Source organism: Perca fluviatilis, chromosome 11 (assembly GCF_010015445.1).
Source record: "Perca fluviatilis chromosome 11, GENO_Pfluv_1.0, whole genome shotgun sequence".
NCBI classification, from domain to species: Eukaryota; Metazoa; Chordata; class Actinopteri; order Perciformes; family Percidae; genus Perca; species Perca fluviatilis.
Genome location: NC_053122.1, coordinates 25085931 through 25113836, shown reverse-complemented (window position 1 = coordinate 25113836; position 27906 = coordinate 25085931). Strand labels below are relative to the sequence as shown.

General features: G+C 41.2%; 1 protein-coding gene across 1 annotated transcript; it reads right to left on the bottom strand.

Moving 5' to 3' along the window:
• Positions 1-34: 34 nt before the first annotated feature.
• On the bottom strand, positions 35-27863 carry LOC120568127 (collagen alpha-4(IV) chain-like). Its single transcript, XM_039815404.1, has 47 exons — positions 27771-27863; positions 26192-26234; positions 22129-22200; positions 21841-21975; positions 21544-21588; positions 20121-20237; positions 19482-19547; positions 19290-19325; positions 19051-19113; positions 18830-18865; positions 18707-18748; positions 18497-18580; positions 18345-18389; positions 18190-18261; positions 18064-18108; positions 17922-17975; positions 17426-17489; positions 16806-16910; positions 16478-16636; positions 16204-16212; positions 16000-16089; positions 15610-15761; positions 15417-15489; positions 14392-14498; positions 14099-14282; positions 13931-13999; positions 12737-12844; positions 12359-12577; positions 11957-12121; positions 11570-11737; positions 9988-10131; positions 9534-9644; positions 9220-9398; positions 8039-8102; positions 7697-7771; positions 6183-6290; positions 5493-5600; positions 5066-5137; positions 4771-4899; positions 4118-4225; positions 3758-3913; positions 3562-3669; positions 3297-3434; positions 3040-3156; positions 2625-2813; positions 1366-1649; positions 35-1274 (listed from the first exon to the last, which is right to left on the bottom strand). Exons 1-47 carry the CDS (start codon positions 27809-27811, stop codon positions 1014-1016), a joined length of 5019 nt encoding a protein of 1672 aa, XP_039671338.1. The 5' UTR covers positions 27812-27863; the 3' UTR covers positions 35-1013.
• Positions 27864-27906: the final 43 nt, after the last annotated feature.

The following is a 27906-nucleotide window of genomic DNA, read 5'->3' as shown; positions in this document are numbered from 1 at the left end:
GACATTTACAATAACTTCAAATGCACCACGAGGCTGTAGTTTACCAGTTTCATTGAACGCACCGTCTGTGTTGTTTTTCCGACGGCAGCTGCAGATTGTTAGCCTAGAAATCTAGACGCACCCTAGTGGCAGCTGGCTTGTCCGGCTAGCAGATTGTTACATACCGGTGTTGAATCCTCTACAGTAAAACAGTCAAACTTTACACCGTTTAGCGTTAGCTGTCAGCATTTTAACAGTGTTTAATCCAGCTACTAGCTAGCGGTAGGCTAACGTTAGCTGCTGTCGAGTATAGTGTTAACTAGCGTCACGTGCAGCGGTGTTTGTGTTGCCTGTATCGTCCGTTTCAGAGCATCAGAGAGAAGAGCAGACATATCAGTGGCACCACAGATTTCGGTAGCCAGGTTTGGCAGGAAGAAGTAACAAGTAGCTAAATGTTCCAATCAATGATCCAGGCAGCACATTCTCGTCTCCCTCCTTCATTTGACAGTCGAATAGTGGCTAGAACGGCTCCGGGTCAAACGTCAATATGGAATGGATTAATCTGCGTTATTTTTTTTAACGCGTTATTTTTTCTCAGATTAATTAATCGAAATTAACGCGTTATTTTCACATCCCTAATATATATATATATATATATATTAATCCTAAAAGACTAATCAGGATAGGTGGATTTTACAGTATTTTAAGGTACAGCAGTTAGATAATCAATTATCAAACATTTTTACCATTAGAAATAGCACCTTATTGAAAATAATGACACAAAAGGAACACAGTGACAGCAACATCAGACAGTGACAGCATAAAAAAAAAAGTGGTTCAGATAAAGGTAACAATGTAAAATTGCAAAGCCACACTTTTTTGTCCCCAAATGTCATCAAAAAGAATATCTATAACTCTGAGTGGTTATAAAAATTACATTTTGAAAATGGAATAGCTTAAAAAAGAAAAAAAGAATTAATATAACAACTAAACTAACTAAACAACTAAAGTGACAGGAAGTGACAAGAGGTCATTTATTGTTCTCTGCGGCAGACATGGCACTGACTGGCCTTCTGTCGCTGTAGGTTGGCTGCCTTGATGGTGCTAGGCCTCTGGGTGATAAACTGCTCTGTCTGACCAACAGTAGTCAGCCAAAAACTGTAGAGGTTGGCAAAGTAGTGACAGGAACTGCGCGCACCCTGGCACTCTATGAAGGGGTGAGTTCGGAAATTCTTAAGGCAGCTACCAGAAGAAGTCAGAGACTGGCCACCACCCCCATCACCTGCCCCTGTTTGCTGAAGAGAGAAGTACAGCATGTACACATTATGTAAGTTGAAAGCATTTTTCTTTCATACACAAAAACCTAAGCTTTTTAATCAGACTCACCATGAGGAAAGAGTACCCCGTCCACAGACTCCTCCAGCCAGGTGGGCATGCAGGGACTGTGGGTTCCTGGCTGTGAAAAGCCACTGCAGGTGAGACTGTCTCACACACCACACAGCGGCTGATGTGGGAGCTAATCTCCTGGCCAGAAAGCGGCATCATGGGTATGGGAGCAGTGGTGGAGAGCCAATAGGATTTGTCGTTACGACTAGAGTAGTGACAGGCAGCGGTGTTGCAGTAGGAGAAAGGCATGGAGGAGAATACAGGGAGGCAGGAGCCAGCCTGGCCTACAGGGGGAGCAGGTAAAAGAGGAAGAAACCCTATCGTCATCATCATTATCATCATCATCATCATCATCAAACTTTATTTGTAGAGCACTTTAAAACAGCCATAGTGGACCAAAGTGCTTTACAGAATAATAAATTAACGTTTTCACATGAGGCATAACATACAAACAACATGAGAAAAAATAATAACAGCCATACAAAAAAAACAATTAAAAAAAATTAAATTTCTCGGAGTTAAAAAACACTATTTTCGAACATTAAATTCATAATGGTGGCTATCGCTCCAATGAGATTTTTTGTAAATCTTGACAATGTACTGCAAGTTTTGTAGGGGGCGCTAGCGAGCCATTTTTGCACGCCTTTTTACAAAACCATTAAAATATAAAAACGTTCACCAGGCCTGATGCATGTGCAAAGTTAGAGTATGGGAAGGTCCCCAAAAAGGTGATTCATTGTGCGTAATAATAAAGCGTAATAATAATAAAAATAATAATTCCTTCAGTTTTAATAGGGCCTTCGCTGCTGTCGGGCCTAAAACCAATAAAATCAAGTCATACTAGTTGTCAAAGGCCAAGGAGAAGAGGTGTGTTTAAAGAAGAGATTTAAATACAGACAGTGAAGAGGCCTGTCTAATGTGCAGAGGCAGGTCATTCCACAATTTAGGAGCCGTAACAGCGAAGGCACGGCCCCCTTTGAGCTTACACTTCGTTTTTGGCACACCCAGGAGCAGTTGTTCAGCTGACCTGAGAGAACGGGCGGGTGAAGGGTGCAGCAGCTCAGAGATGTAGGGTGGGGCAAGACCATTGAGGGATTTCAAAGCAAATAAAAAAGCATTTTAAAGTGGATCCTAAAATATATGGGCAGCCAGTGGAGTGAGGCTAAAATTAGGGAAATGTGCTTGTGTTTACTGTAAAACTCATGGACCGGTTCATGAACTAGTTTCCAACAAAAGTATCACTTTATGCAGACCCTTACCCAGATCTTGAATGTGAGCTTTCTCTTGTCCCTGCAAGTAGACCAGACTGTAGCCCACCCAAAGGTGACTGCTGTCTTCAGGGCACTGTGGCACCTCAACTGACTGGCTGTGGATAACCAAAAGGAAGCCGGAGTTTAACGCCCCCCTATGTCCTGGCAAACCTGTATCACCGGGTGGACCTGGGATACCTGTAGGGTGGAGGGGTTGAACAAGTAGCAAGTAATGCTGAAAGATGAAATTAGCTATTTATTGGAGGCAGTCAATCGTTTTGTCTGTGGCCTTGAGAGAAAGATCAAAACATGTATCCAGACGTTTTCTACATAAACTCATTGTCTCTTTTAAGGAGACTAGCGTGGCAGTTATCAGTCAAGTGCAAAGATCGGGCTTGTTACATGACTGCGTCTGATTATTTACCTTGAGGTCCAGCAAATCCTAGCTGACCAACATCTCCTGGGTCTCCAATAGGACCATTATGACCAGCAGGACCTGGTTTGCCAGGGAGACCCACATTCCCTATGGGACCCTTCTGTCCTGGAACACACACATACATACAAAAAATGACGCATACAGACAACAGTGGATGAAAACACACAGCACAGATGTATTCAGACACAGAGCAGAATGTGTACACACATACATACGCACACAGAGAACATATTAGACTCTCTTGCCTTTATGTCCTGGAATCCCAGGAGGACCGGAATCGCCAGGAAACCCCACAGATCCTGGGCGACCACGTGGTCCAGGGAGTCCCATGGGGGCCGTTTTTGAGTCTTCCCTGATGGAATCCCCGGGAGCACCTTTGACACCTGGAAGAAGAAAAAAAAATGTAATGAGGTGATTACCAGATGTACTGTAGTAACATGTACCACAGCATTCAGTGGCGTTGAATAAGTGAGAATCAATTATAATTCTCTTAGCTATGGTCCCACTCACCTGGGTCTCCAGGTTGGCCAGTTACTCCCTTGCGCCCCCGAGGTCCAGGGACCCCAGTCTGTCCTTTGGGTCCTGGAAAACCTCCGGGACCATCAGGACCTCTCTCACCTGTTAAAGTGCAGCAACATTTAGAGTGCATGCAAGTGGACGGCAACACAGTAAATCCTGAGGGCAGCAGTCTTGCACTGTAATGTACCTTTTGGTCCTCCTAAGCCTGGGTAGCCATGAGAGCCAGCAGGCCCTGGGAAGCCCTGGTCCCCCTTAGAACCTGGTACCCCAGGGAAGCCAATTGGACCTGGGTCTCCTTCGGAGACAATGCTGCTGCCTGGAGAGCCCGGCTCTCCAGGACGACCTAATGACACAACACAAAAATCCCAGTTGTGGACAGATAGATAAAAAAAAGGCACACAAACCCACTACTGAACATGAACATCCACACAATTGACATCCCTCACTGTGGCCGCACAAAGATGGAGACAAACAGACAAAGAGATGAACATAAATTGCCGCACACACACACACACACACACACACACACACACACACACACACACACCTGGAGGTCCTAGAGGTCCTTCATATCCTATATCCCCACGGAGTCCTGGCAAAGGCCTGTAGCATTCTCTGCCAGGGTTACCAGGGTCACCTGGGTAGCCTGAACGACCTGAGGGAAAAAACACAAAGATGGAGGAACAGTAACAGTAACCACACTCATAAGGAGAGTGAAAAACAGCAACGGAGTACAATACAATGATAACAAAACAAACAATACAATCTGATTGACCATAAGAGGCTCACTGTATTGTTCTAAGCCTAAGCTTTTAGCCCCTGAGGTGCTGTTGAAAGTCCAAGTCATATTTGCAGTTAAAACCAATGGTTCCAGTTATTTCCACGAGATCTTAGTTGGGTTTCCAGACAAATCACTGCTTGTATGTATGCCTGTGTAGTGTTGTAGTGTTGGTGTGTGTGTGCGTGTGGTCAAAAACTGTATGTGCTTCCGGGTTGCACCCGAGGAACCAAAGATTGGTTCCTATTTACACCAAGGGCACAAGTTGTCTCTTACAGTTCTTAATGGACTTATTGGCTGGGTGTACTGTGCCGTGAGGAGACAATCACTTAAAATGTTTTGACTTCAACAGTTCATTTCTCCCCCACCATTATGGACAGATGCAGTACATGCACTATTGTTAATAATAATAGATATGATACCTGTGACGCCAGGTGGGCCCCTCTGGCCTTTGGGCCCAGGATAAATGGGTCCTGGAGGCCCTTGCTGGCCTTTAAAACCTTTGGCTCCAGGAAAACCATCTGGTCCTGGAGGGCCAGGACTATCTATGCCTTAAAGTAATGATTGAGTACATTTAAGTATCAATAGTAAAATGTCATAGCATGTAACATTTTAGGCATTTCAACAAAAATGTATACCAACTGACACACCATAAAAGAAACGCAAAGAAATGATTGCTAAATTATAATGAAAGTACGAAAAAAACCTCCCTCTTACCACTTGCTCCTTTGATCCCTTTTGGACCTCTAAGCCCATCCAGTCCATCCAGACCTGGTGCTCCAGGGGTACCTAACATAAAATCACAGTACAACATGAGAATAATCTTGTTACAGTAGGTTATTGGCAGCCATCTTAGAACCCTTTTGACACAGAATTCAAGTGATAGCTGTGGTGGAATATTCTAATACATAGGGTGAGATCTGAAATAAAGCTTCAGTCAAAAAAGTCTTTTAAAGCTATAGTGCGTAGTTTCTGTATCCCCCATGAGGATTTCTAAGTAATGAAATCAACACTGTCGGCGCCTCCACATGATACAAGCCTTCCATGATTGATATTGCCATTACATAGCCAATAAAAAATAACATAGTACAAGTTACAATGCCTGTGCCCTGCCTGGTAGAAACAACTGAGGTTAGGTTGGTACCTGGAGGCCCATATGGACCAGGGGGGCCTGGTGGTCCCGGACCTCCTTGATTGCCTGGAAGACCTGGAAGACCTGGCCGACCTGATGGGCCCAGAGGCCCAGGGTAGCCTGCAGAGACACACACACAAAAGAGCTCCAATCAACACGTACACACAAAGTTTATTTTTTATTTTTTTCACAGAACATAAAAAAACCAATTGATGAAATATGTGAGGGTGTGGTATAAACCTGTAGCAGCTTATATAAAAACCACAACCAAAAGGACATACGCTAATGTAGACGTACAAAATCAAAAATAAATTTTATGTGTTAGTGTGCAAAGAAAATCATAAAAATGTAATGAAAATAAAATGCATATATATATATATATATATATATATATATATATATATATATATATATATATATATATATATATACATATGTAACTGGGACTAACTTACATATATATATATATATATATATATATATGTACAGTTACGGCCACAATGTCCCTACACTTTACTTTGAATTTGTTTCTCTCTAATGATATCCAACTGTTTGATGGAGTTCTTACTCTTTTCCTGAATCTGGCCGTAAGATATACATTCCTAAGATCAAAATAGAACAACTGCAACGTTCCTTCATTTATCCACTTTTCAAATGATTGCTGCAGTACATTCTCTGATTTAAATCTTCACTGGAAATCACCTGGTCCTCCTTGACTTCCTGGTTCCCCGACAATGCCTGGTTCTCCAGGCCGACCTGGCCTTCCTGGGGGTCCTGGGTCCCCCGGATCTCCTGGACTCCCTCTGGATGCTGAAGGGAGTTATTTTGTGCGCAAAAATGTATTTCCAGTTATATATCCACTTACAGTATTGTATATAGTCTAAGACAGTTCCCAACCTTTTTTGTCTCAGGTACCCCCACAGCCCTGTCAGATGAACTTGCGTACCCCGTCATCAATTCCAAATGTATGTTCCAAATGTACACTTTTCATTATATAAAAGTGGACATTTGTAATTGTTTCAAACAATTGAACTGTCAATATTCCTACTACTACAAACCTTCTAGGCTACTACCACTTGGAGTAAAACTAAATGTTTCAACCATATATCCATTAACGTTACTTTAAACCATTACTTTTAGCTTATTTTAACCATTTCTTCATTGCTTTTAGCTAATCATTGGATCGGTTTAGTCATTACTTTTAACTAGTTATTTCTACCATTTATTCAGTACTTTTAGCCAGAGCTGTATAGTAACGAAGTACAACTACTTTACTAATCTACTTAAGTACTAAAAGGCTGTATCTGTACTCTACTGGAGTATTATTTTTTTCTCCTACTTCCACTTTTACTTGAATACATATTTTCGATGAATGAAATACTTTTATTCCGACACATTTTTTATGTGCTGTATCGTTACTCATTACTGTTGTGAATTCCTCATGCTACGGAGACTGTGTAGGTTACAGTGTGTGTACGTTAGTTATGTATGCTTATTATGTAGTTTACGTAAGAAATCAGAAATCTTTTCATTATGGTCGTAATTAATTGTATTTGTTAATATTTGTTATTTTTAATATCATATATTTAATATTTGTTAATTCCTTTGGCTACAGCCTTGGCTAAACATTTGACATAATATAAACAATATGATATTCAAACTTTTGACTGCTTTCTTTAATAACTAAAGAACACAATACTTGTACTTTTACTTTCAGTACTTGAGTAGTACATTTTAAAATAAACTACTTGCAATACAATACAAATACAAAAAATGTTACTATAATACTTTAGTACTTCTACTTAAGTGTTGTGCTTAAAGAGCACTTCTACTTCTACTCAAGTCACTTTTTTGATAGAGCACTTGTACTTTTACTCAAGTATGGGTCTCTAGTACTTGATACACGTCTGCTTTTAGCTAAACTTCTGTGCTCGCTTGCTAACTAGCTTTCACACATAACTGCAACATGTTCAGGTGTTACAGTTGACCTAATGTTAATATGTGGATATATTCTACTTCTTTCCACGTACCCCCTGGCAACTGTAAAAGTACCCCCTGGGGTACATGTACCCCTGGTTGGGAATCACTGGTCTAAGAAACTGAGAAACCCCCTTCAAGACAATGTTAACTAAAAAAAAGAATTCAAGTCCCTCCTCATCATTTGAAGTCATTTCTACTGTAGGTCTTCTGTTCAGTGTGCTGTTTGCTAAACTCACCACTGGGTCCATCCTCCCCTGGCAGTCCTTTGGGTCCACGTGGACCAGGTTGTCCATAAGACTCTCCTTGCTCACCTAGAACAGAGTTGGACAGCTTTCATTAGTTTAGTCCAACTAAATGACACGGATGTCAAATCCTGAGAGATTGCATTGGGCTTTATTGTTTTACATTCTTAACTGCATTTGCATTTATCATAACAATATACCATATTGTTTTGATGAACCAGACACAATTGTAAATGATCCAGACTGCTGTGGATTCACATCCTGTTGTATAAACATTTTCTTCATACAGCAGCTACCTCAGAATCATTCAATCATTATCTCTCTCTTCTGACTCACCCTTGGCTCCTGGAAGTCCCGGTAACCCTGGGATACCCGATTCTCCCCAAGGCCCTGGATCTCCCTTCAATAGACATCAACACATTAAAACTATTTACCATCACTCCTGAGACTGACAAACACATAATACATGTACCGTAAAGCCACTAATCTATGTATTCATGGGTAGATGCTGTCACATCATAATCCACCTGTTGGTTTCTATTGGCCGCTGGGCTGGGCTGGGCTGGGCTGGGGTGGGTGTGGCTTATCTGCATCATAGAGTCTGCAAAAGAGGAGGTGAAGCAGACTGGAAGGACATGTTGCGGTGGAACAGTCTCAGTGAGAGACTAGTCTATATTGCTCCACTTCCGGGATAGTTAAAGTGCCGCCGGAAATTAAGCCAGATGCCACTCTTTTCAGCCGGATGTCCGTTACCTTCCGCTTTCTTTGTGTTGTAATTTTAAACTCCGGTCGATTTATGAGGACTATGGTTAACTGCTCCTCAGATCTCTGCAGGGTAAATCCAGACAGCTAGCTAGACTATCTGTCCAATGAGTTTTTTGTTGCACAACTAAAACAACCTTTAAACGTACCGAGGCTATTTTGCAGCGGTACCGGGGCTCTGTCCGGTGCTTAGCGCCTCCCAAACGATTGTGATTAGTTTAAAGAAACGTTTTTTTTCTACCTTCCCGGAATGCTGTGTGGACTAGCCAGACCCTCCTTTGCAGCGCTGTGGAGGAAGGTCTGGCAATGCGAGACTAGTGAGAGACTGACTGACAGAGAGTCAGTGGAAGAGGATTGTGTTTCTGATTTGTCGTGACGTTTCCCCACCAAGTTGTGTTCATGTTTTGTTTGCGTCTTAATTGACTACAAATTAACTGTCAACTGAGTGACTAATCCTTAACTCCAGTCTGGCGGCCAATAGAAACGAACAGGTGGATTATGACGTGACAATTATAACATAAGCAGTCTAGGACTAGCCTTTAACTTAATCCATGCCGTAGTCCTCACAAAGATGATAAAAGTCTCCTGCCACACAATGGCTGTTCATTACACACTGTTGGAATTATCAGAAGTGATATGATGCTGGTACAATGTGTGGCTCAAGTGGAAGCCAGATATGAAGAAAGAAAACTGAGCACAGACACAGAAGGCTGTTTCTAAAATTATAAAGACAATAAATTAGGTCCATTGTGTACCCGATCTCCATCATGTCCAGGATATCCCATGGGACCAGGGAAACCTTTGTTTCCAGGGTACCCAGGAGGTCCTGGTAATCCGGGCCTGTCTGAAGCACCAGTGCTGCCTTTAAACCCTGGCGAACCAGGCAATCCATTAGGACCTGAAGCACCTGGCTCTCCCCTTGCGCCCTTTGAGCCTGTAAGCGACAAAACATGAAAATGAAACAAATGTAGTTCTGTGCTATTCATCACAATCTATAATAAGTCTTTGTAAAGTGAACGGGAAGTGACTGGGAATACAAGAAATCATCTTGTTTATAAAAAAAAATTGCCTTCAGTTCCTGGTAGTCCTGGTAGACCCATCTCTCCTGGAGCTCCTCGTGGGCCTTTTGTTACATTCTTGAACGATATTGGTCCTCTTGTTCCTGGTGGACCACGTTCACCTGGATGGCGTGCACAGTTGAGATAAAATGCTCGAAAACCTAAATAATACATCATCCTTATCTAGTGTTGTAGCTGCATAGCCACGGCTGTAGCTGTATACAGCCTGTTGTCAAACTGTTGTAGACAACCTTGTCAAGTCCAAGTGGACGAGCATTCATATTTACTGAAAATATATTATATTGAGATTGTATATTACAACAAATTGAGACATCATATTTTCACATTTCAATGAAGTCCTGCTTGTTGGCCAAATATTCACAATTATTAAAACACATTAGGCCATGGCGCCTGGCAAGACTGAGTATAGCTATCAGACACATGTATATGTAAACAGAGACGTACCTTTAATACCAGCCAGTCCTGGGTATCCAGTGTCACCTGTGCGACCATTAAAGCCTCTCTCTCCCTCTTTTCCTCTTGGTCCTGGAGGTCCAGGACGACCTGGTAAACCTTCGGCCCCAGGCCTTCCTGGGAACCCCCTTTCACCTGGATGAATTGATAGAAAGTCTCCTTTCAAACAGGACAGACTAGTTTACAGATATATTGCACTGTTGATCAAATGCAGACTGGGTTTCAGTGTAGGGCACATGTGTCAAACTCAAGGCCCGCGGGCCGAATCTGGCCCCTTGCAGATTTAGATCCGGACCGTGTATCAATTTAGGTTCACAATAGATTTTGGCCTGCCTAGTTGTGCGACAGACCAAAAACACGGTAAAATGTTTTTCAAATGTTCATTTACGTGACACTGAAAGCAGAATCTGGCAGATTTGCTAACACTGAGAAATTCAGAAATTCCCCCAGAAGCAGAGTTTCATATTCAGGCTGTAAACGGGTTGCTGTAAAAAATGTTATCATTGTTATGCTTGAATTGCTAAATTCTATGATGGCTAAGGAACTTTTTTGCTGACTTTTGTAGGGCTTTATGACATAGAAATGTGACTAAAAGTGCAAAACAATATGTCGGAAAAAGAGACACATTTTTAAAAAGTGACAAAAACTTCTGAGAAAGCCACAAATTTCGGAAAAAACAACAAAATTGATGAAAAAAAGCTACAAAAATGTAGAAATAACCAGACATGCAGTAATAAAGTCAGATATTTGATGTCAATAAACTTTACATGTCTGGTCCTCGATGTGATTCTCTTTTTCCAGTGTGGCTCTTAGTGTGGTTAAGTTTGATACCCCAGGTGTAGGGGATGAATCATTTGTCAGTTACACAACACCTCCAGCTTGGAGTGTGATGCTGTGGTGGTGATGGGAAATGTAGTGATCAGGTGTTGGGTTCACTGTCAGGGTCTGGAGGCCTTGTGAACAGATGCTGACTACAAAAACATGCTCCTAACCATCACTTATAAATGGTAAAATGATAGTTAATTCATTATTTTATTACTTTTAAAAAGTGAATAGTTATTTTTCTGTTAATAAACAATGATATCATAATTAATATTGTAATGCTATACTTAACGTTTTAACAGTTTATTGTTGCACGCACACTGCATTAAACTTTATATAGTATATGCAGTATTTTTTAATGATTAACACATAATTTGTAAACCTTTAAGAATTAATTTATAAACTTTATTTGGATGGCTATTATGAAGTTGCAACTGATAATTAATGATACTTGATGCTTTATAAACTATTATTTTAAGCGTTAGTTTCAACTTTATAATAGCCATCCAAATAATGTGTATAGATGGTTTACAAAACAGTTATCAACCATAGACAAAGTATTACCTATCTATCTAAAGTTATAAATATATCATTTTATATTACACAAAACTAATGATGAAATAACAAATTTAATTACTTATATTTAGTTAACATTATAAAGTTTGTTAACAGTAGAATGACTATTAACTAAAGTTTAATTAACTATCAATTTACCATCCATTGATAATAGTTATTATAAAGTGTTACCCACCTTTCAGTCCTGGCAAGCCATCGGAGCCAGGATCTCCTGAGGGGCCTGTTGGGCCTCTTGGTCCAGCTGGGCCTGGAAACCCGGGAGGGCCAGGGAAACCTTGTGGACCCCTCTGTCCATGACCAGGTTGACCTCTATCTCCCTTAAGACCCTTTTGACCAGGGTAGCCTATGCAACATTATATAATTCAATGAGAGAAATGTGTTCATGGATGGTTAGATGGTGTCCTCACAAATAAATATTCATGAATGTACTCTGGATTTAATGTTGACATTTTTTAGGGGAAATTCAGATGGACATCCGGAGTGCGCAGAGGAAGGGGCCGTACCAAGAGTGACATAGAGACATACTTGCTGCATACATTGCTAGCTGCTGCTGTGTGCTCACCTGGTACTCCCCTGGGTCCGGGGTTTCCTGGAGGGCCTGGAGGGCCTGTGAGTCCAATCAGGTCACACACAGTGCAGGGTGGGCCTGGGGGACCAGTGGCCCCAGGGTCACCGTTGGCTCCTGGCTCTCCTTTCCAACCAGGTTGTCCAGATGGGCCATCTGCACCTGTAATTACAAAGCACCGATGGTCAACCAATTCCAATGTTCAGTAAAGAATGGGAAGTACACTGTAAACTGACTAAATCTGCTTTTTTCCTGTGATATAATAATAATAATAATAATAATAATAATAATAATAATAATAATAATAACTTTATTTGTATAGCACATTTACACACATTAACTGAAGCCTAAGTTATTGAGTTGTTTGTTTGTGTTCACCTAAATATAAGTGAAACTTACCTGGAGAACCTGGATTTCCAGGAAGGCCATGGCGTCCTTTTGTTCCCCGAGCCCCAGGGCGACCAGGTGGGCCAGTAGCACCTGGTCTGGCAGAGGTGACATCTCCTGGGGCACCCTTCCTGCCTGGGTGTCCTGGTAACCCAGGAGGGCCTGGAGGGCCATCCAGGCTGACTCCCCTGGGACCAGGCTCACCTGGATCCCCATTAAAACCTGTAGGTCCTTTTACAAATAACAGAGACCTACAGTACAGTATAAGTGTTTAAACAACCCTTCCAACTGTATAAATAATCATTAACTGACAATGTTTCTGCAGAGCTTGATGATCCTTTAAAAATGTGTGTATCATTTTAATTTGACAACAGTTTAGAGAGTTGTTACCTGGCAGTCCAATCACTCCAGTTTCACTGCCGTCTCCTTTCATGCCTTTTGGGCCTGGCTGTCCCGGACTTCCTGGAGGACCATCTCTTCCTGGATTGCCTGAAATCCCTACAAGGGGCCAAAGAAAATTTAAAGGTGCTCTAAGCGATGTTGGGTGACGTTACTTCTGGTTGACGTTCAAAGTATTGTCAAACAAGCTCGCCCCTCCCTCCTCCTCATCACGTCCCCTCCCCCTCCCTTCTGCGCACTAATACATCCATGGCACTAACCCCCTAGCCTCGTGAGACCATCCTGATCTCGCGAGCTCCAGTTTTCCACTCGCAGATCAGTCTGGCATCTTGAGATAGAGAAAATTTGGAGCTGTTCGCCAAACTACCGGGCCAATCAGCGTTGCTTTTGAGGCGGTTTAGGTGGTGATAGACAGATGGCTTATCCAATCAGCTAACCAGTATTTTCAGACAGCGGTAGCCCTAATTCTGTTAGCCGCTCGCTAATGCTTTTTCTCTTTGATCCTTCTTTTGGAATATGGACCAGGAACCTGAAATGGTGCCTTTTATTCCTAAATTCTCGTTACACAAACGGCAAATATCCTTTACCGACACGTTGCTTGCTTGCTGAGCTAACGAGCTATGCTTTGCTTGCAGCAGCAGGGGCGGGCTTGTGGTTGTATTTTCATACGCTTCGTGGATCTGATTGGTTGATTTGGCCCGTCTATCACCAACATAGGTGATAGACAGATGGTTTATCCAATCAGCTAACCAGGATTTTCACCCCTTCCCAAAAGTTCTCCAACGGAAAGTTCCCAGATTGATATGCCGAGCAAATGCGAAGCAATCCATCTGGCGGAGTCAGAATCCTTCTTGTCGGTTATTGGCTGGAACACTCTTTGTTATGTTTAGTGGTGCAGGTTGGCCAGTTTGTTTTTGTTGCCTTTTTTGGAGCCTGAGCTTTTTTTGTTTTTTTACAGTGTGTTCAGTGGACAGGCAGCTAGTGGATAGTAAGGAGATGTTTGCTCAGCTGTGTGTGACAAAAAATGTTGTAGCCTAAAAAATGCATCACATTGCTTAGAGCACCTTTAAGGTTGACTTGCAACATAGACCAACAATGTTTTATGGGCCATAAACCCTGTTTTCCTTTCCATGATGGCTTCATATTTTTTTTTTAAGATATGCGTAACACGTAAGACTTACTTACCCGGTGAACCTGGCTCACCCTTACGACCAGGTAATCCAATTGTATCATGACAGCATGGCTCAGTTTCACCTGGTGACACAAGTACAACATGCTTCCTGAGCCCATGAAACCTGGTGTAATGTGGGAACGGGTGTTTTAACAGAAACCGAGTTGAACCTAGTGTCTGACCTCGAGGGCCTGGTCGTCCAGGAATTCCTAAGGAGCCAGGAGGTCCCTGATGACCTTTAAGTCCAGGTGGCCCTTTAGCGCCTGGATAGCCAGGACCTGGGAGGCCTATAGGCCCTGATAACCCTTTGGGTCCAGCAACACCAGGGTCACCTTTGGGACCAGGTAATCCTGCATATCCAGCACCCTGCAAAAACGTTACTTGATACCATAACTGCACAACCAAAACAGAGTGTAGCAAAGTGGAACGTTTTCTGTTCCATAAATTACATTTACAGTAAACTGTACACGCTCACCGGTGGTCCAGGGTCCCCTGCAAGGCCAGGGCGTCCATTCAGTCCTTGCGTACCAGTTAATCCAGGAGGACCAGAAGGTCCAGGGTCTCCTTGGTTGCCCTTGGCACCTTTCAACAACAAAATAAACTGTAAATGTTAGGCTATCAATGTTGAATAACCCTCGGTTATTCAACATTATTTTTTATTTCAAGCAGTCTGCGCAGAATATAGTGCACTGTGATTGCCTTATTGTAGTGTTTGCTGAACATTAGTCTGGATCAACGGAAGTACATTTCCAGGATAAAGCCTGACGCACCGGATGTCCCTGACCTTGCACTCTCTGTGTGTTACGGTTCTCAAAATTTGTTTCTTTGGGGAAACGACAAACAAACTTCAAGCTAGACCCTTGTGACCTTTTAAACCCGGAATTCCTACATGCTGAGAATGGCAACAAGGCAGGCCTGCTTGGTTCTTTCAGTGAATGATTGTAAAGATTTACATAGAATATGTTTACGGCATTTACTCTCTAACTGGGGCGTTTTGGGACCGATTGGTGGGGATTGCTGTGGACAAAGTACACACAGCAATACACTGGTAAGAGCAAATTACTTTTAAGCATGTATGTAGCTAATTTAAATAGCTTGTGTTACTGTATTGTGTGTTTAATATTGTATGTGGCGTTTTCTTTTGCGGGGTGCAAATGGTCCACCAAAACAAGACTAATTTTGCAGAGCCACAGTCGTTGCGACCGGAGCGTAGCGCTGCCCAAGACCAGCGTGATTGGTTTAAAGAAATGCAAACAACCCAGTGTTTTTTTCTCCTATCCCAGAATGTTTGTGTGGTGTAGCCAGACCTTACTCCACAGCGCTGTGGAGATAGGTCTGGTAATGCGATACTAGGTAAACATAAATAATTTAATATATCTTTACCTTGAATTCTCCCGTCATCTGGGGAGCCAATGTTTCTAAGCATTTAACATACCTGTACTCTTTACTTGCATAATAATACTGTGTATAGTATAGGTTTGATTAAAAACAGGTGCTCACCTTTAACATCTTCCACAAAACTGCGACCTTTTTGACCCTTGTGACCTTTTAAACCCGGAATTCCTTCAAAGCCCTGCAAGAAATCACAAAGTCAAAGACAAAACTATGTTTCTGTGGCTATTACAAAGAACAGACTTTTATACATGTTTTAGAAAATTTAATTATTAGTTAGTTTGACTCTTGCTGTCCTTACTTGTGGGCCTCTTGGACCATCACTTCCTTTCAGTCCTGGGTCTCCTTTAAGTCCTTGAGTTCCAGGTAACCCAGGAGATCCTGGATAACCAGGTGGACCAGGGCGCCCTTTGTTTCCATCACCAGGTCTACAGTTACAATCCCCTTGACAACCTGTAGGAGACACAGATGACAAAAAGGAATGGCTATGATGCAGCGTGTTCATATACTGTAAAAACTTACTACTTACTAATTACTACTCTATAAACTTATACTAAATACTAAATCACAAATCTGTTCCAGTAAATCCCCACAGGATGTCTCTAGATTCCACCTGAGGTCAGTTGACACAGAGAAGGACACAGTCTCTGCTTGCGGGATCCACTAATGCTTATAAAGAATCACACATCACCTTTAATCCCTTTGAACCCTTGGTTTCCAGGATGTCCTTTGCTTCCTTTGTCACCAGGGTCCCCTGGGTCTCCAGGCTCACAGTAGTAATCTGTGGATTAATAAGCATCCACAAAAATTGACCAACATGAATTAAAGCCTTCAGCAAGTTGTTTGAATGCATGAATTAGTGGACTTCTTTCATCAGAAGTACTTGAAAACTCACCTCCACATCCTGATCAAGTATTCCACATCATATGCACACACACACACACACAGACACACACACACACACACACACACACACACACACACACACACACACACACACACACACACACACACACACACACACAAAGAAAGTAAGTAAACATTCAAATAAACATGCACAAAACACTAGCTTACAATTATTCAAATTTCAAATAATGAAAGTACATTTGTAAATGGCTAACACATATACTCTCTCACTCTTTTAGGAAGAAAATTGTAAACCTGTATACCTGGAGCTCCTGGGAGGCCTGTGACACCTTTAGGTCCGACGATTCCTTTAGTTCCCTTTGTTCCCGGAAACAGATTTTCAACATAATCATACCTTCCCGGTTCGCCCTTGTAACCCTTGGGACCGGGAGACCCTGGTGGCCCAGGCAGACCAGGCTCTTCTAGAAAGGTGTGAGAGGCGACATGAAACTTCAAATATGATAGGTTCAGGACTCACTCATTCACTCACTCAGTTTCTAACTGATCGTCAAATCCTGATCAGAGTGAGTGATATACTCTGTGATATATATGATGTCAGGAGGATCCAGGAGACCAGAGAACACCTCTGACCTGGTATTGTTAACCCTGGTGGGCCAGGTGGGCCAGGCACGCCCATGTACCCAGGGTCACCTGCGGGTCCAGGCAGTCCGGGATACCCACGGTCACCTTTAACACCTGAACCATACAGACATAGAAACAAATCAATCAATAACACTCTCTCTATCCTCATACAGTAATTAGTTTTATTTACTAACATAACAGCAGGGTCTAAGGATTTAGCCATTCATTTAATTCCAAGTAAAAGCAGTGTATTAAACCATGTTTTGGGGGAAATGTGACTGTCTAAAAACATACAGATAAACAAGTGTTGAATACTTAAAACACAGTTTCTTAGCACCCCAGTATACTGTAAAGCTATTTTCAGTGGAATCTGTATCGTTGTGATGTCTTGCTCTAAATCTGGAATGCTAAAATTCACTTTGGGGTATAAATAAAGAAACCTTAAACCTTGGTATACTTTATTTATATTGGCCAACACATTAAGACTAAGGTTGTTAACTATTGTCCTTTAATTCAAGAAATTATGTCATTATCATATTTCAAATAACAAATGTATAATAGGATAGTGCTATTAGTGGCCACACATAGCTCAACCAATGAGGAGCATGTAGCTACTGCTGTGGTCTCACCTCTGGCATCATTTCCATTTTGAAAGTTGAGGGGACCGGGTAAACCTGGATCTCCTGGGTAACCCTGTTGGATACACAAACAGAGACCCAAACATAGTCATGAATAGACAATGCCACTGATGTCCCGAATATTTCAAAAAATGAGAAAAGCGATCAAAGATCATTGGTCTTGTCCAGTAAAAGTGATAGTCACACTTTGCAACCACCAGAGGGCAGTAGATAAGACAACTTTGTTCCTATATTTGAAATACACCACTAATAAGGGGAACAAATGTATCACCAAGATGCCAGCAAGCATCTGTCCTGCTGGAGAATATATATCCATGTCCTCAATATCACACTGAGTCCTTTAAGTTTTACTTCAGAGTAGCTCTTTACACGTACAATACAATGGTCAATTTTGCCATAAAATTGGCTTCTGTTTGCACCTGACACAAGCTTTCTAATTAGGTTCAAATTGTGATGCACGATCCTTCGATGTTTATGTAAAGCTCACCTTTGGTCCCGTTCTTCCAATGAGACCTGGAAATCCTTTCTCTCCCGGCAGACCCTGGAAATATGTGAATGTATTTAACCCAAAGAAATTGCCTTTGTAAACTAACATAAGGGAAGGCTTAGGCCTCCTATTACAGGTATACCTCAGGTCCTGGTGGTCCATCTCTACCAGGAAACCCTGGAGAACCCTGGAGATGGAAACAATGGTGTGAATATTGTATGTGTCTGTCTAAAAGCTTATTTCAGTCTGATTTGTAAGTCACGCCTACCCTAACTCCAGGAAAACCAGGGATTCCTTGCTCTCCTTTAATTCCTTGGACGAAGACATCCCCCCTACCTCCCTGATAAGGAAGAAAATGCAAATAAAAGACCTTTCTCTTTCTTTCAGACATACCTGTATGCTGACATATGGGATGAAACTCACGCTCATGCCCTTTGGTCCACATGGTCCAGGAAGCCCCTGGTCTCCCTGAGAAGCAGAAAATAAAATAAAGAAAAAAATGTTTTTATACAAATCTATGCAGTTAAAAAAAAAAATCTATATTGTATAAATACAAATGAGATCTTTGCCTTCACCTTGTCACCTTTGGGCTGGATTATGTGTGGAGGGACTTGTAGGACTTCTTCTGGTCCTTGTAGGCCAGGTTCACCTTGCTCACCCTGGAATATGGAATTAAAGGGGTGAAGACGTTTGCTTTACACACACAACACACACACACACACACAAGCATGCACACACTGCACAACTGAAGCACATAGCTGTCAAAGGCCAAAATGGTTTCTTACATCGTCACCTTTAGGTCCTGTCAGTGATCCTCCGGGGTCGCCCTACACAACAACCAAGTTTAATACGTTTTTGTGTGTATGTGTTTGTTGGTGTGTGTTGGTGTGTGTGTACAAGTGACTCACTGGTAGTCCTCTCACACCTTTAGGTCCTTCCAAGCCCTAAATGTAAACACACACACATTTTGAAATACAATATAAGGCACTGCGTTTCTTCTTGTAATGTAGATCATGAATATAAGTGGTCTAACATATTGCTGCATACTGTGCATGTACAGTAATATAATGGTCTTAATTATAACCTATATAAAAGACAAAATATGTACAAAAAGTGAAGACTTTTTCACCTCAAGTCCAAGAGGGCCAGGAGGGCCAGTGTGGCCTTTAGGCCCAATGTTGCCTTTTCTTCCCTGAGTTAAAAAATAATAATAATAATTAAACAATGTTAAAGAATAAAACATGAAGTTGAGTCGATTTAACTCCAAGCACAGTGTAAGATTTAAAGCATGCAATCCCTGGTTCATCTATTAGCTGAATATTACTGAGGAACACTGCTTTACTGCCAAAATATGAAAAGAACACATACAGGTTGACCACGTTGTCCATCCGCACCACGCTCCCCCTGCAAGACAAAATGAAACAAAGATGAGTACAATGACAAACTGAAGATGAGAATATTTACAAACACTGGTAATTGCAAATCATTATAAAGTGGGTTCTGACATTGGTGAGGCCCAGTCCATCATTATCTGAGCCTCTCCAGACTAGGGGAACTTACCGGAAGCCCTGGATATGTAGCACCATACAAAGGTTCTCCTTTAATTCCTTTAGGTCCACGTAATCCCTTATCAAAAATTTAAAAAAACACAGTAAATGTATACACTAGACACATTATGAAAAAAAACAACCAGATACAGTATTTTATATTTAGACATAAGTTCTGCAAAACCTTGAATCATGGTCAATGAGAATGTTTGTGAACATTCAGCAGCCTACCAATGTTTATTCAAATGATTATTCCTACAATATCTGGAGATTGTATCTGCTGTATTAGCCAACTACAGCCTTTTAGGGAAAGATGCTTAAAGTTAAAACATTTTAAAAAGCTATCTGCTTTGCACTGGCAGGAGACATGAGACAAATGTAGGCCTCTGGTCTACATGTCCAACCACCACCCAGACCGCCACAACCCTACTTATCTCTGTGCTATTTGAATGTCACGCTATTTCCTGCATTTCCACTGAATCTGGCAATAGACTTAAATTGTGTGCTGCAGAACTGTCAAAAAAGAATGTACCTACTGGTGATTTTTCACATTTTTGCCTTTTGACCAGAAATCCAATGTGCTTTACTTTGCTGCATAACACTGTAAAAGCCACAACATTTTGTCAAACATCAGAGCAGGAGTTCTACTTACCTGTGGCCCATGGAGACCATCCGAACCATCAATACCAAAAACGCCTGGTCGACCCCTTGTCCCATTGCAGCCATCCACTCCTGGCAAACCAGGCTCGCCGCCTGCTCCAGGGTGGCCCTGGACAATATAGTTATGGTGGTGAGTGACAGCAGAGTATTGGAAGCCACAGCTATGACCTGTCTAACTCTAGTTGAGAATGATAAAGAAAACATGCTTTACATAATGAATGGCTTTAGGCCTGCTATCTTAGAAGTACAGTGGTTAAGATGAACAATTTGAGTTTATTAAACACAAATACTTAAAGGTGCAATTTGTAATATATTTACTGTATTAATCCAAAAATGACCACATGTCATCAGATATTAGGGACACATGCTAATCTGAAATTCTATCTTTTCTGAGTACAATGTTAATGCCAGTATTTTCTCCTTTGAAATTCCCGTTCCGTGACGGAATTTCTGTTTGTGTTTTGACCTGTGTGTTGGTATCAACTGCCCATTTTGACAGCTGGGGCCGGGTTGCCAGATATAACGTTACCTGTAAAAACGCAAACCCAGCACGATACAGCTGTAGTACAGCCATGGAAGCAGTGCGACCGTGCTCAATGGAAATGTATTACCTAAGCAAGACTAGATTCTACTCGACTCAGTTGCATGACCTGTAGTCTCGCTTTGCCAGACCCTCCTCCAAAGCGAGCTGAAGAGGACGGCGAGGTAGTGGTATTTATAGCAGTTCTTGCCATAATTTTAAGCCAAGAAAGTGTGTCTGTCACTCGGTAGAGCTCCGCTCTGGGGTTTTATGACCGTCAACATAGCCAGCATCTAACAATAGTTACTCCGCTGCGCTGTGGAGTAACATCTGGCTATGTGAGACTAGCGTAGAGCAACATTGTCGGATGCTATACGATCTCAGGTCTGGCAACCTCTGTGAACTTCAAATATGGGGAGGAGGGGCAGGGGGAGACGACTCTCTCCAGTATTTTGAATTTGGACTGCAGTAACTATTTTAAACGCTAGCTGTCAGTACATATTGCACCTTGAATTCAGGCCCCATCTATCTACAGGACGCCATGATGTGACCACTAGAGGGCATACCAGTAACAAGCTTCAAATCATTGCACCATTTACTGTGTAGTCTCCAATATTGTATCTAAAATGTATAAAGTGGGCAGTTAAACAGTTGGGAATACCGCATGGTATATTTAAAATTGAAAAAAGTGGCTGTGTTATTATGAAGAATTCTTTATGTAAGAAAAAGAAAACGTCAGCTCCAATCAACTCCATGTTGAGCTGTACAGGATTTGGAAAGTTGGTGCAATCCCCTCAGAGGGTTCCTCACGTCTACCAGATTATTATTGTCAGTGTAAGCTGTATATGTCTTTTTCTGATTTGTAGATGAAATTTACAACAGTGGTTTTACTCACTGGTGAGCCATCATTACCAGAAAAACCAGGAACACCAGTCTTGCCCTGAAATTTAAAGAACATGGGCACTATTCATTCATTGCAGGGTTAGATTGCATTATTCAGTCCCAACGTGACCCCTTCTTCTTTTCTCATTCACTGGCAATGCATATTTACATATATACACATTTTGAATATGTTTATTAATGTAGACTTATTGTGATGGTTAGCTGTTCTTGCATGCAGTAGCTGCTTTGCTTTCTGCCTGTTTCTACTTCAAACACAACACACAACATGCATATGACCATGCACACTAACACGGTCTCCTTTGGGCCCCTCTGGGCCATGTGATCCTTCTGCTCCCCTCCTGCCTTTCTCTCCAAGTGGCCCTTCACGTCCCCATGGTCCCATTTGTCCCCGGGGGCCTTGCTGGCCTGGCTTCCCTGGAGCTCCCTACAAAGAGAAAAGTCATGTATATAAAACTTGTTGTTGTTGTGTGTGACACTTTTAAGATTAAGACACACTTTGTCCTAAATATCACTACTACACTTAAAAATATCAGGCTTAATATTGGGAAAGTAAAGTAAGTAAAAAAAAAGTTCCTACCCGTGCACCTTTAGCAGGAAGACACTGACATACAGAGCAGTCTCTGCCTTGACATGGGCCCTCATTCCTCCCCTAAAACAGCAAACAGAGAGAAACCATAGGCCACAAAAGCAGGAAGAGTGATCCTTACTGTATTTGAGAGAGATATGGAGACTGGCTGAGGCTGAGCAGAAGACAGTAAGGGGTCAGAGGACATCAGATGAGGTTGTGGTTTGGACATATCTGACATTCCTGAATATTTAACAGCTTTGAGAATGAACACATTTCCCTGTGCAGACTGGACAGTCCTGATTAGAAAGCTTTAAACAGATCAATATTCACACTGACTTGGGTAAATAATGAGTGCTCTGACCTTGATGAGAAAGAAAGCCAACACAGCTTCACCACGCTGATAATGCACTGACATCTTGTTGAAAAGCTAGATTGTGATTCCACACCACACCTCCAGATGCCAAGTATTCCCACCGTGGGTGTTTATGTACAGGGAGTTTTACAGTGCCTGTGTCACAAATATTTAGTAATGTTTTCTCAAAGCTTACTAAATATTTGGAGGAGTTTACATGCTGGTGAAATTACGTTCTATCACACATCTGCTATCCCATTTTAGTTTTTGGTCCAAAAATTCATGGGTATCTCTTGCATCAGTCACAAAAAGTGAAAGTTGGCCATGACTTGGATAGGCCATTGAGATTCAGGGCAATAGCCAAATTGGGAACACATCTGGGAGCACATAGTGAGAAGTAAAAACACTTTTCATTCTTCATTTCTACTTCAAGCTACAGTGTGTAAGATTTTTTTTCCCATCTAGTGGTGAAATTGTATATGACAACCAACTGAATATTACTTTTTTAGCCCTTCCCATTCCAAGCGCATTTCAACTCCTACGGTGGCCGAACCTGAAATTAGCTCTTAGTATCTCCATTGTTTACACGCAGCTGTTCTAGCCACTCCAATTGGTCTTGTTGCTTTGCCTGTCGCGTTGTCGTTTTAATTTTCTTTTTCGCTTCCCTGGCGAGTAATCTCCCCCTGGCATTCGTCACAGTCAGTGCCACTGAGAGGTATGTCCCTCTTTGGCTAATGTATTTTAAAGATGGAGGCGCTACGTGGCTGCCGTCTATCGAGCGACTCGCTAGTATGTATTCTGAATGATTCTGAATGGCAGATTCTACGCTTGTGAGAATACTTTGATTAGTTGGTGGAAGTAATTACACATTAATGAGCACATATTTGTGAAAGAACAACAACAATCAACTAAAACAATTACACAATGTAGGTTTAACATACTGTACCAGCTAAAAGCAATTCATGTTAAAGGGATAGTTTGGAGGCTGTGCTCCACACATAGGGAGCAATACAATAGGATTTTTTCTTTGAAACACTTAACCATCTGCTTATGGTATTCAGATTGGGTTTGGGAGAATCCATGTGTGTACAAAACAGAAGCACATAGACATAAACATTATATGTACACCGTGTGACATGGAATACATTGAGAGCATCAGGTTCAAGACTATCTTGGCGTTGTGTTGATTTCTTGTTGTTTTTGACAGACCTAAACTACATTCCAGCTGTGTTTACAAAAATGAAGTTGTAATTAAACTTTACTTGATGGTTTTCAATGTAATGCAGTCCAATGTAACATCCTCACAAAAGTAGTCTCAACAAATACTACATTTTAAAAAAAATGGTTCATGTGAAGGGTTATTTCAGTTTAGCAGGTGCATGCGTTTCACCCAGTGTACAGTACTTTAAAAACATGTTTAATTGAGGCACTAAATAATTTAAACAGTCTGGAAATCTGTTCTAGCAAAAGGTTTGATCTGTGTGCTCCTTCTCATACCTAGTCACGATCAGCATATATGTGGCTGTACTTACAATTAACTGCAGATTATTTACAACAAAATATAGAACAAAGAAGCATTAATTGTTTTTGATTACAGTAAACGTTTGCTGTGTCTTACAAGGTATCGGATGTCTGAGTTTGGGAGGAATTGACATGCGTAATGTTTATTCTCGGCAATATGGTCATATTGTAACATATTTTAATATTGTTTGTATTGTACTATATTTTTGCAATAGGAACTTAAAATTATTTACAATTATTTATATCATTTTTCAAAGTTTTTAGATTTAAAGGTCCAGTGTGTAACGTGTTTAGTTGTTCATTATCAAAATCTGTGTTGCCCATTCACAAACTTTTTCATGAATATTTAACTCCACCGTCAATTCCAAGTATTCCTTTTGGCTTGAAATTTTACTGGGATAGAACTGGGGTAGACCATAGTCAGTATATGAACTGGACCAACAGATCCCGTTGCTCTGGACGGAGACCAGTGAAGGATATTAGAAGCACTTTTCCGGTGAGTGCTGAGCATTACTGCGCAGCCTCCAACTGAGAGAGACAACGTAAATGTGATGTGAGCAACGTGTCTGAAAGTTGGAAGTCTTCTGGTAGCTGTGCCAAGAGAAATCTCAATCATTCCCAATCTTGCAGAGACGGAGAGCGTAGGTATATGTAAGGAGATAACATAGGCACAGGCTATTTATTGCTAACTAAAATGCTAGTTTACATTAGTAATTAAACTTAAACAGCTCATGTAAGTCGAAACTGCCTGCGAGCTTCTCCTGTACTATGCGGTAATTCCTCTACTATGCGACAGTAAGTCGCTTGGTTATGACACAATCGTTAGCCTATTTTTAAAAAACGTCTGCTACGTGAGGTACAAGGTAATGGATCCTTTTATACATTGTCGTGTTTCTTTAGAAATAAACAATGGACAAATAGAGCCTTTAAACGCTTCAGATGTAAAGTTATTCGCTGTCAAAGTGATGTCAAAATGAATGGCAGTCAATGGGATGCTAACGACGGGTGATCATTTGGTAGCATCAAAATGGCACCATAGGACCTACGGGTTGTTGACAGACGCTTACCCCCCTTGGGGTAGACGCTCCATATTCATGCGCCATCTTGAAATACGTTAGCCGGTAAGGGACATACAGGACATACTGCTCCGTCTTTCACATTTTCGCTGTCACATGATAAACTCACAGGTGCTGCTAATGCTGCTAATGGGTATCGTAGCTCCCCGGCCCTGGCAAGTTTGAAGAAGGAACCATGGAGGACCACAGGTAATCAAAATCCAGTTTCACACGTATTCAATTTCAGGAACAGGAGTCTACTTCTTCGCCAGAAATAGAAAAAGGATATTGACAAGAGCAAGAGACCGGCTTTTTGAAGCGTGATGGCTACCGTAGCTGTAATACGTACTGTTGAACGAGGTCCAATTGAAAACCCCAAAACAGCTAAAAGTATATTACCGCTTTTGAAATGTATTCAAATGTATTAACCCAAAAACAGCTAAAACTATACTCCTGCTTTTGAAATGTATTCAAATGTTAACCCAGAAACAGCTAAAACTAGACTACTATACTAGAAATATAATCATGCTAAACATTGTGTTACTGATATTATTATGAACCTGCTTAGAGACATCTTAGTGAGAATTACTTTGTGTAACTGTCTGCCAGACTGTGCAGCCGGGAAAGAGGAAGTGTCTGAACCTGCAGCTGGAAAGAGGAAGTGCCTGCGAGAGGCCCTGAAGCGCATATGTTTGGGGTTGAGGCCCTGCGTGCACATAGGGGGAGAAAGGTGGCTGCATTGACCTAGTGATGAACTGGTCCGTTAGATTGTATGTTAGACAGTGAAATACATATGCATATAGGAAATATCGTCACATGAGATGTTTTTAGGTATGTCCAGTCTGATATCTGCATTAAGATTGTATTGCCATGTAAGGTAAAATAAGATGGTAAAACACACCTCACTGCGATGGGGGGTTGAACCTCATGAAATGTACATATAAAAATGGGTGCTTCGCCAAAAAGCGCTCTCTCTCGACCTCTCCCTTGCTTTTTGGGGCATCCTGTGCTTTAGAGCATTTTGAGTGATTGAACTTAGTTCATTTCATTCCTACACATTGGACCTTTAAAGGTTGTCATAGTAGTGATATTATGTTTAAATCTTAATGTGTATGTAATGAAGACTTATGAAGAAAAGTCTTACTGCATTGAGCTGCTGCACAAAGACGACCAGGACAAGGATCCACCTGTGAATGTAAAAGTGATGATAGATTAACTACAGTCTCATCTAAGATACTTTACACAACATTTATGACTGTCGCATAAACTGTATGACAAAAAGTGACACGATTTGTGTGCGGTGAAAGCGAAAATGCTCATACAGTAACTCTGGTCTGCTGCCAACACATTACAAACCTTACAGAGTAAGGCAATCATTTTATTTAATGAAAATTAAATCTGAAAAAAGTCCACTTGTTTTTACACATTACACATATAATAGCTTATAATCTGTTGCTCTTGTGTGCAGTAGGACCACCCTTAGAAGAGAAGGAAAGGAACAAGAATGTTCCCATCCAAACTCTCATCGCACTGCAGGTGACACAAAATAGTGTGTGTGTGTGTGTGTGTGTGTGTGTGTGTGTGTGTGTGTGTGTGTGTGTGTGTGTGGGGGTGTGTGTGTGTGTGTCTGCACGTCTCAGTGTAGTGGAGGTCAGTTTTTATACAGTCTACACATTGGAATGCAAGTATGCAGATGTGTTGAATATCTGAGTAAATAATTATAAGTGTGTTTGTATTCAGGTACATAGGTTTACAAAGTAGGGGATGTGGATTCCACCAAACTTAATGAGACATGTCGCCTTATGTTTGTTGTATCAGGGCTCAGTGACCTCAGTGATGTTCTGCAGATGGTCATAGATTTTTGACAAAAATTACATTTTTTTAAAACTAATTATAGTAGCTGTTATATTAGCAATGTGTCTTTCGATGCCAGATCTTATATTTGTTTACAAAATGTTCCTACATCATTATTTGTTTAACACAAAATCAAATTTTGAACGACGAAAAAATACATTGATCTACAGTACAGGCCAAAAGTTTGGACACACCTTCTCATTCAATGCGTTTCCTTTTTATTTTCATGACTATTTACATTGTAGATTCTCACTGAAGGCATCAAAACTATGAATGAACACATGTGGAATTATGTACTTAACAAAAAAGTGTGAAATAACTGAAAACATGTCTTATATTTTAGATTCTTCAAAGTAGCCACCCTTTGCTTTTTTATTAATAAGGGAAAAACTTCCACTAATTAACCCTGACAAAGCACACCTGTGAAGTGAAAACCATTTCAGGTGACTACCTCATGAAGCTCATTGAGAGAACACCAAGGGTTTGCAGAGTTATCAAAAAAAGCAAAGGGTGGCTACTTTGAGGAATCTAAAATATAAGACATGTTTTCAGTTATTTCACACTTTTGTGTTAAGTACATAATTCCATATGTGTTCATTCATAGTTTTGATGCCTTCAGTGAGAATCTACAATGTAAATAGTCATGAAAATAAAGAAACACATTGAATGAGAAGGTGTGTCCAAACTTTTGGCCTGTACTGTACATTTTCTGATGTGGTGATATCACATTACAGCCCGGTCACAAAAAGGTATTATTAGAAATTATCAGATATCGGTGCTGCTAGAGACAAAAAAAAATCTTAAATATGCATTTCATATTGCTCTTATTGCTAATAATTCATTATTGATATTGTTGCAGTGGGACTCACCTGAGGGGGCACAGAGTTACAACAGTAACTGAGGATCCCATCTCTCATCTCATCAGTCTTCCTAACAGGCGAGTGTTGGCCTCAGTGCTGCCCCCTGTAGTGGATAAAAGGAAGCATGAAACACCAAAGACACTTG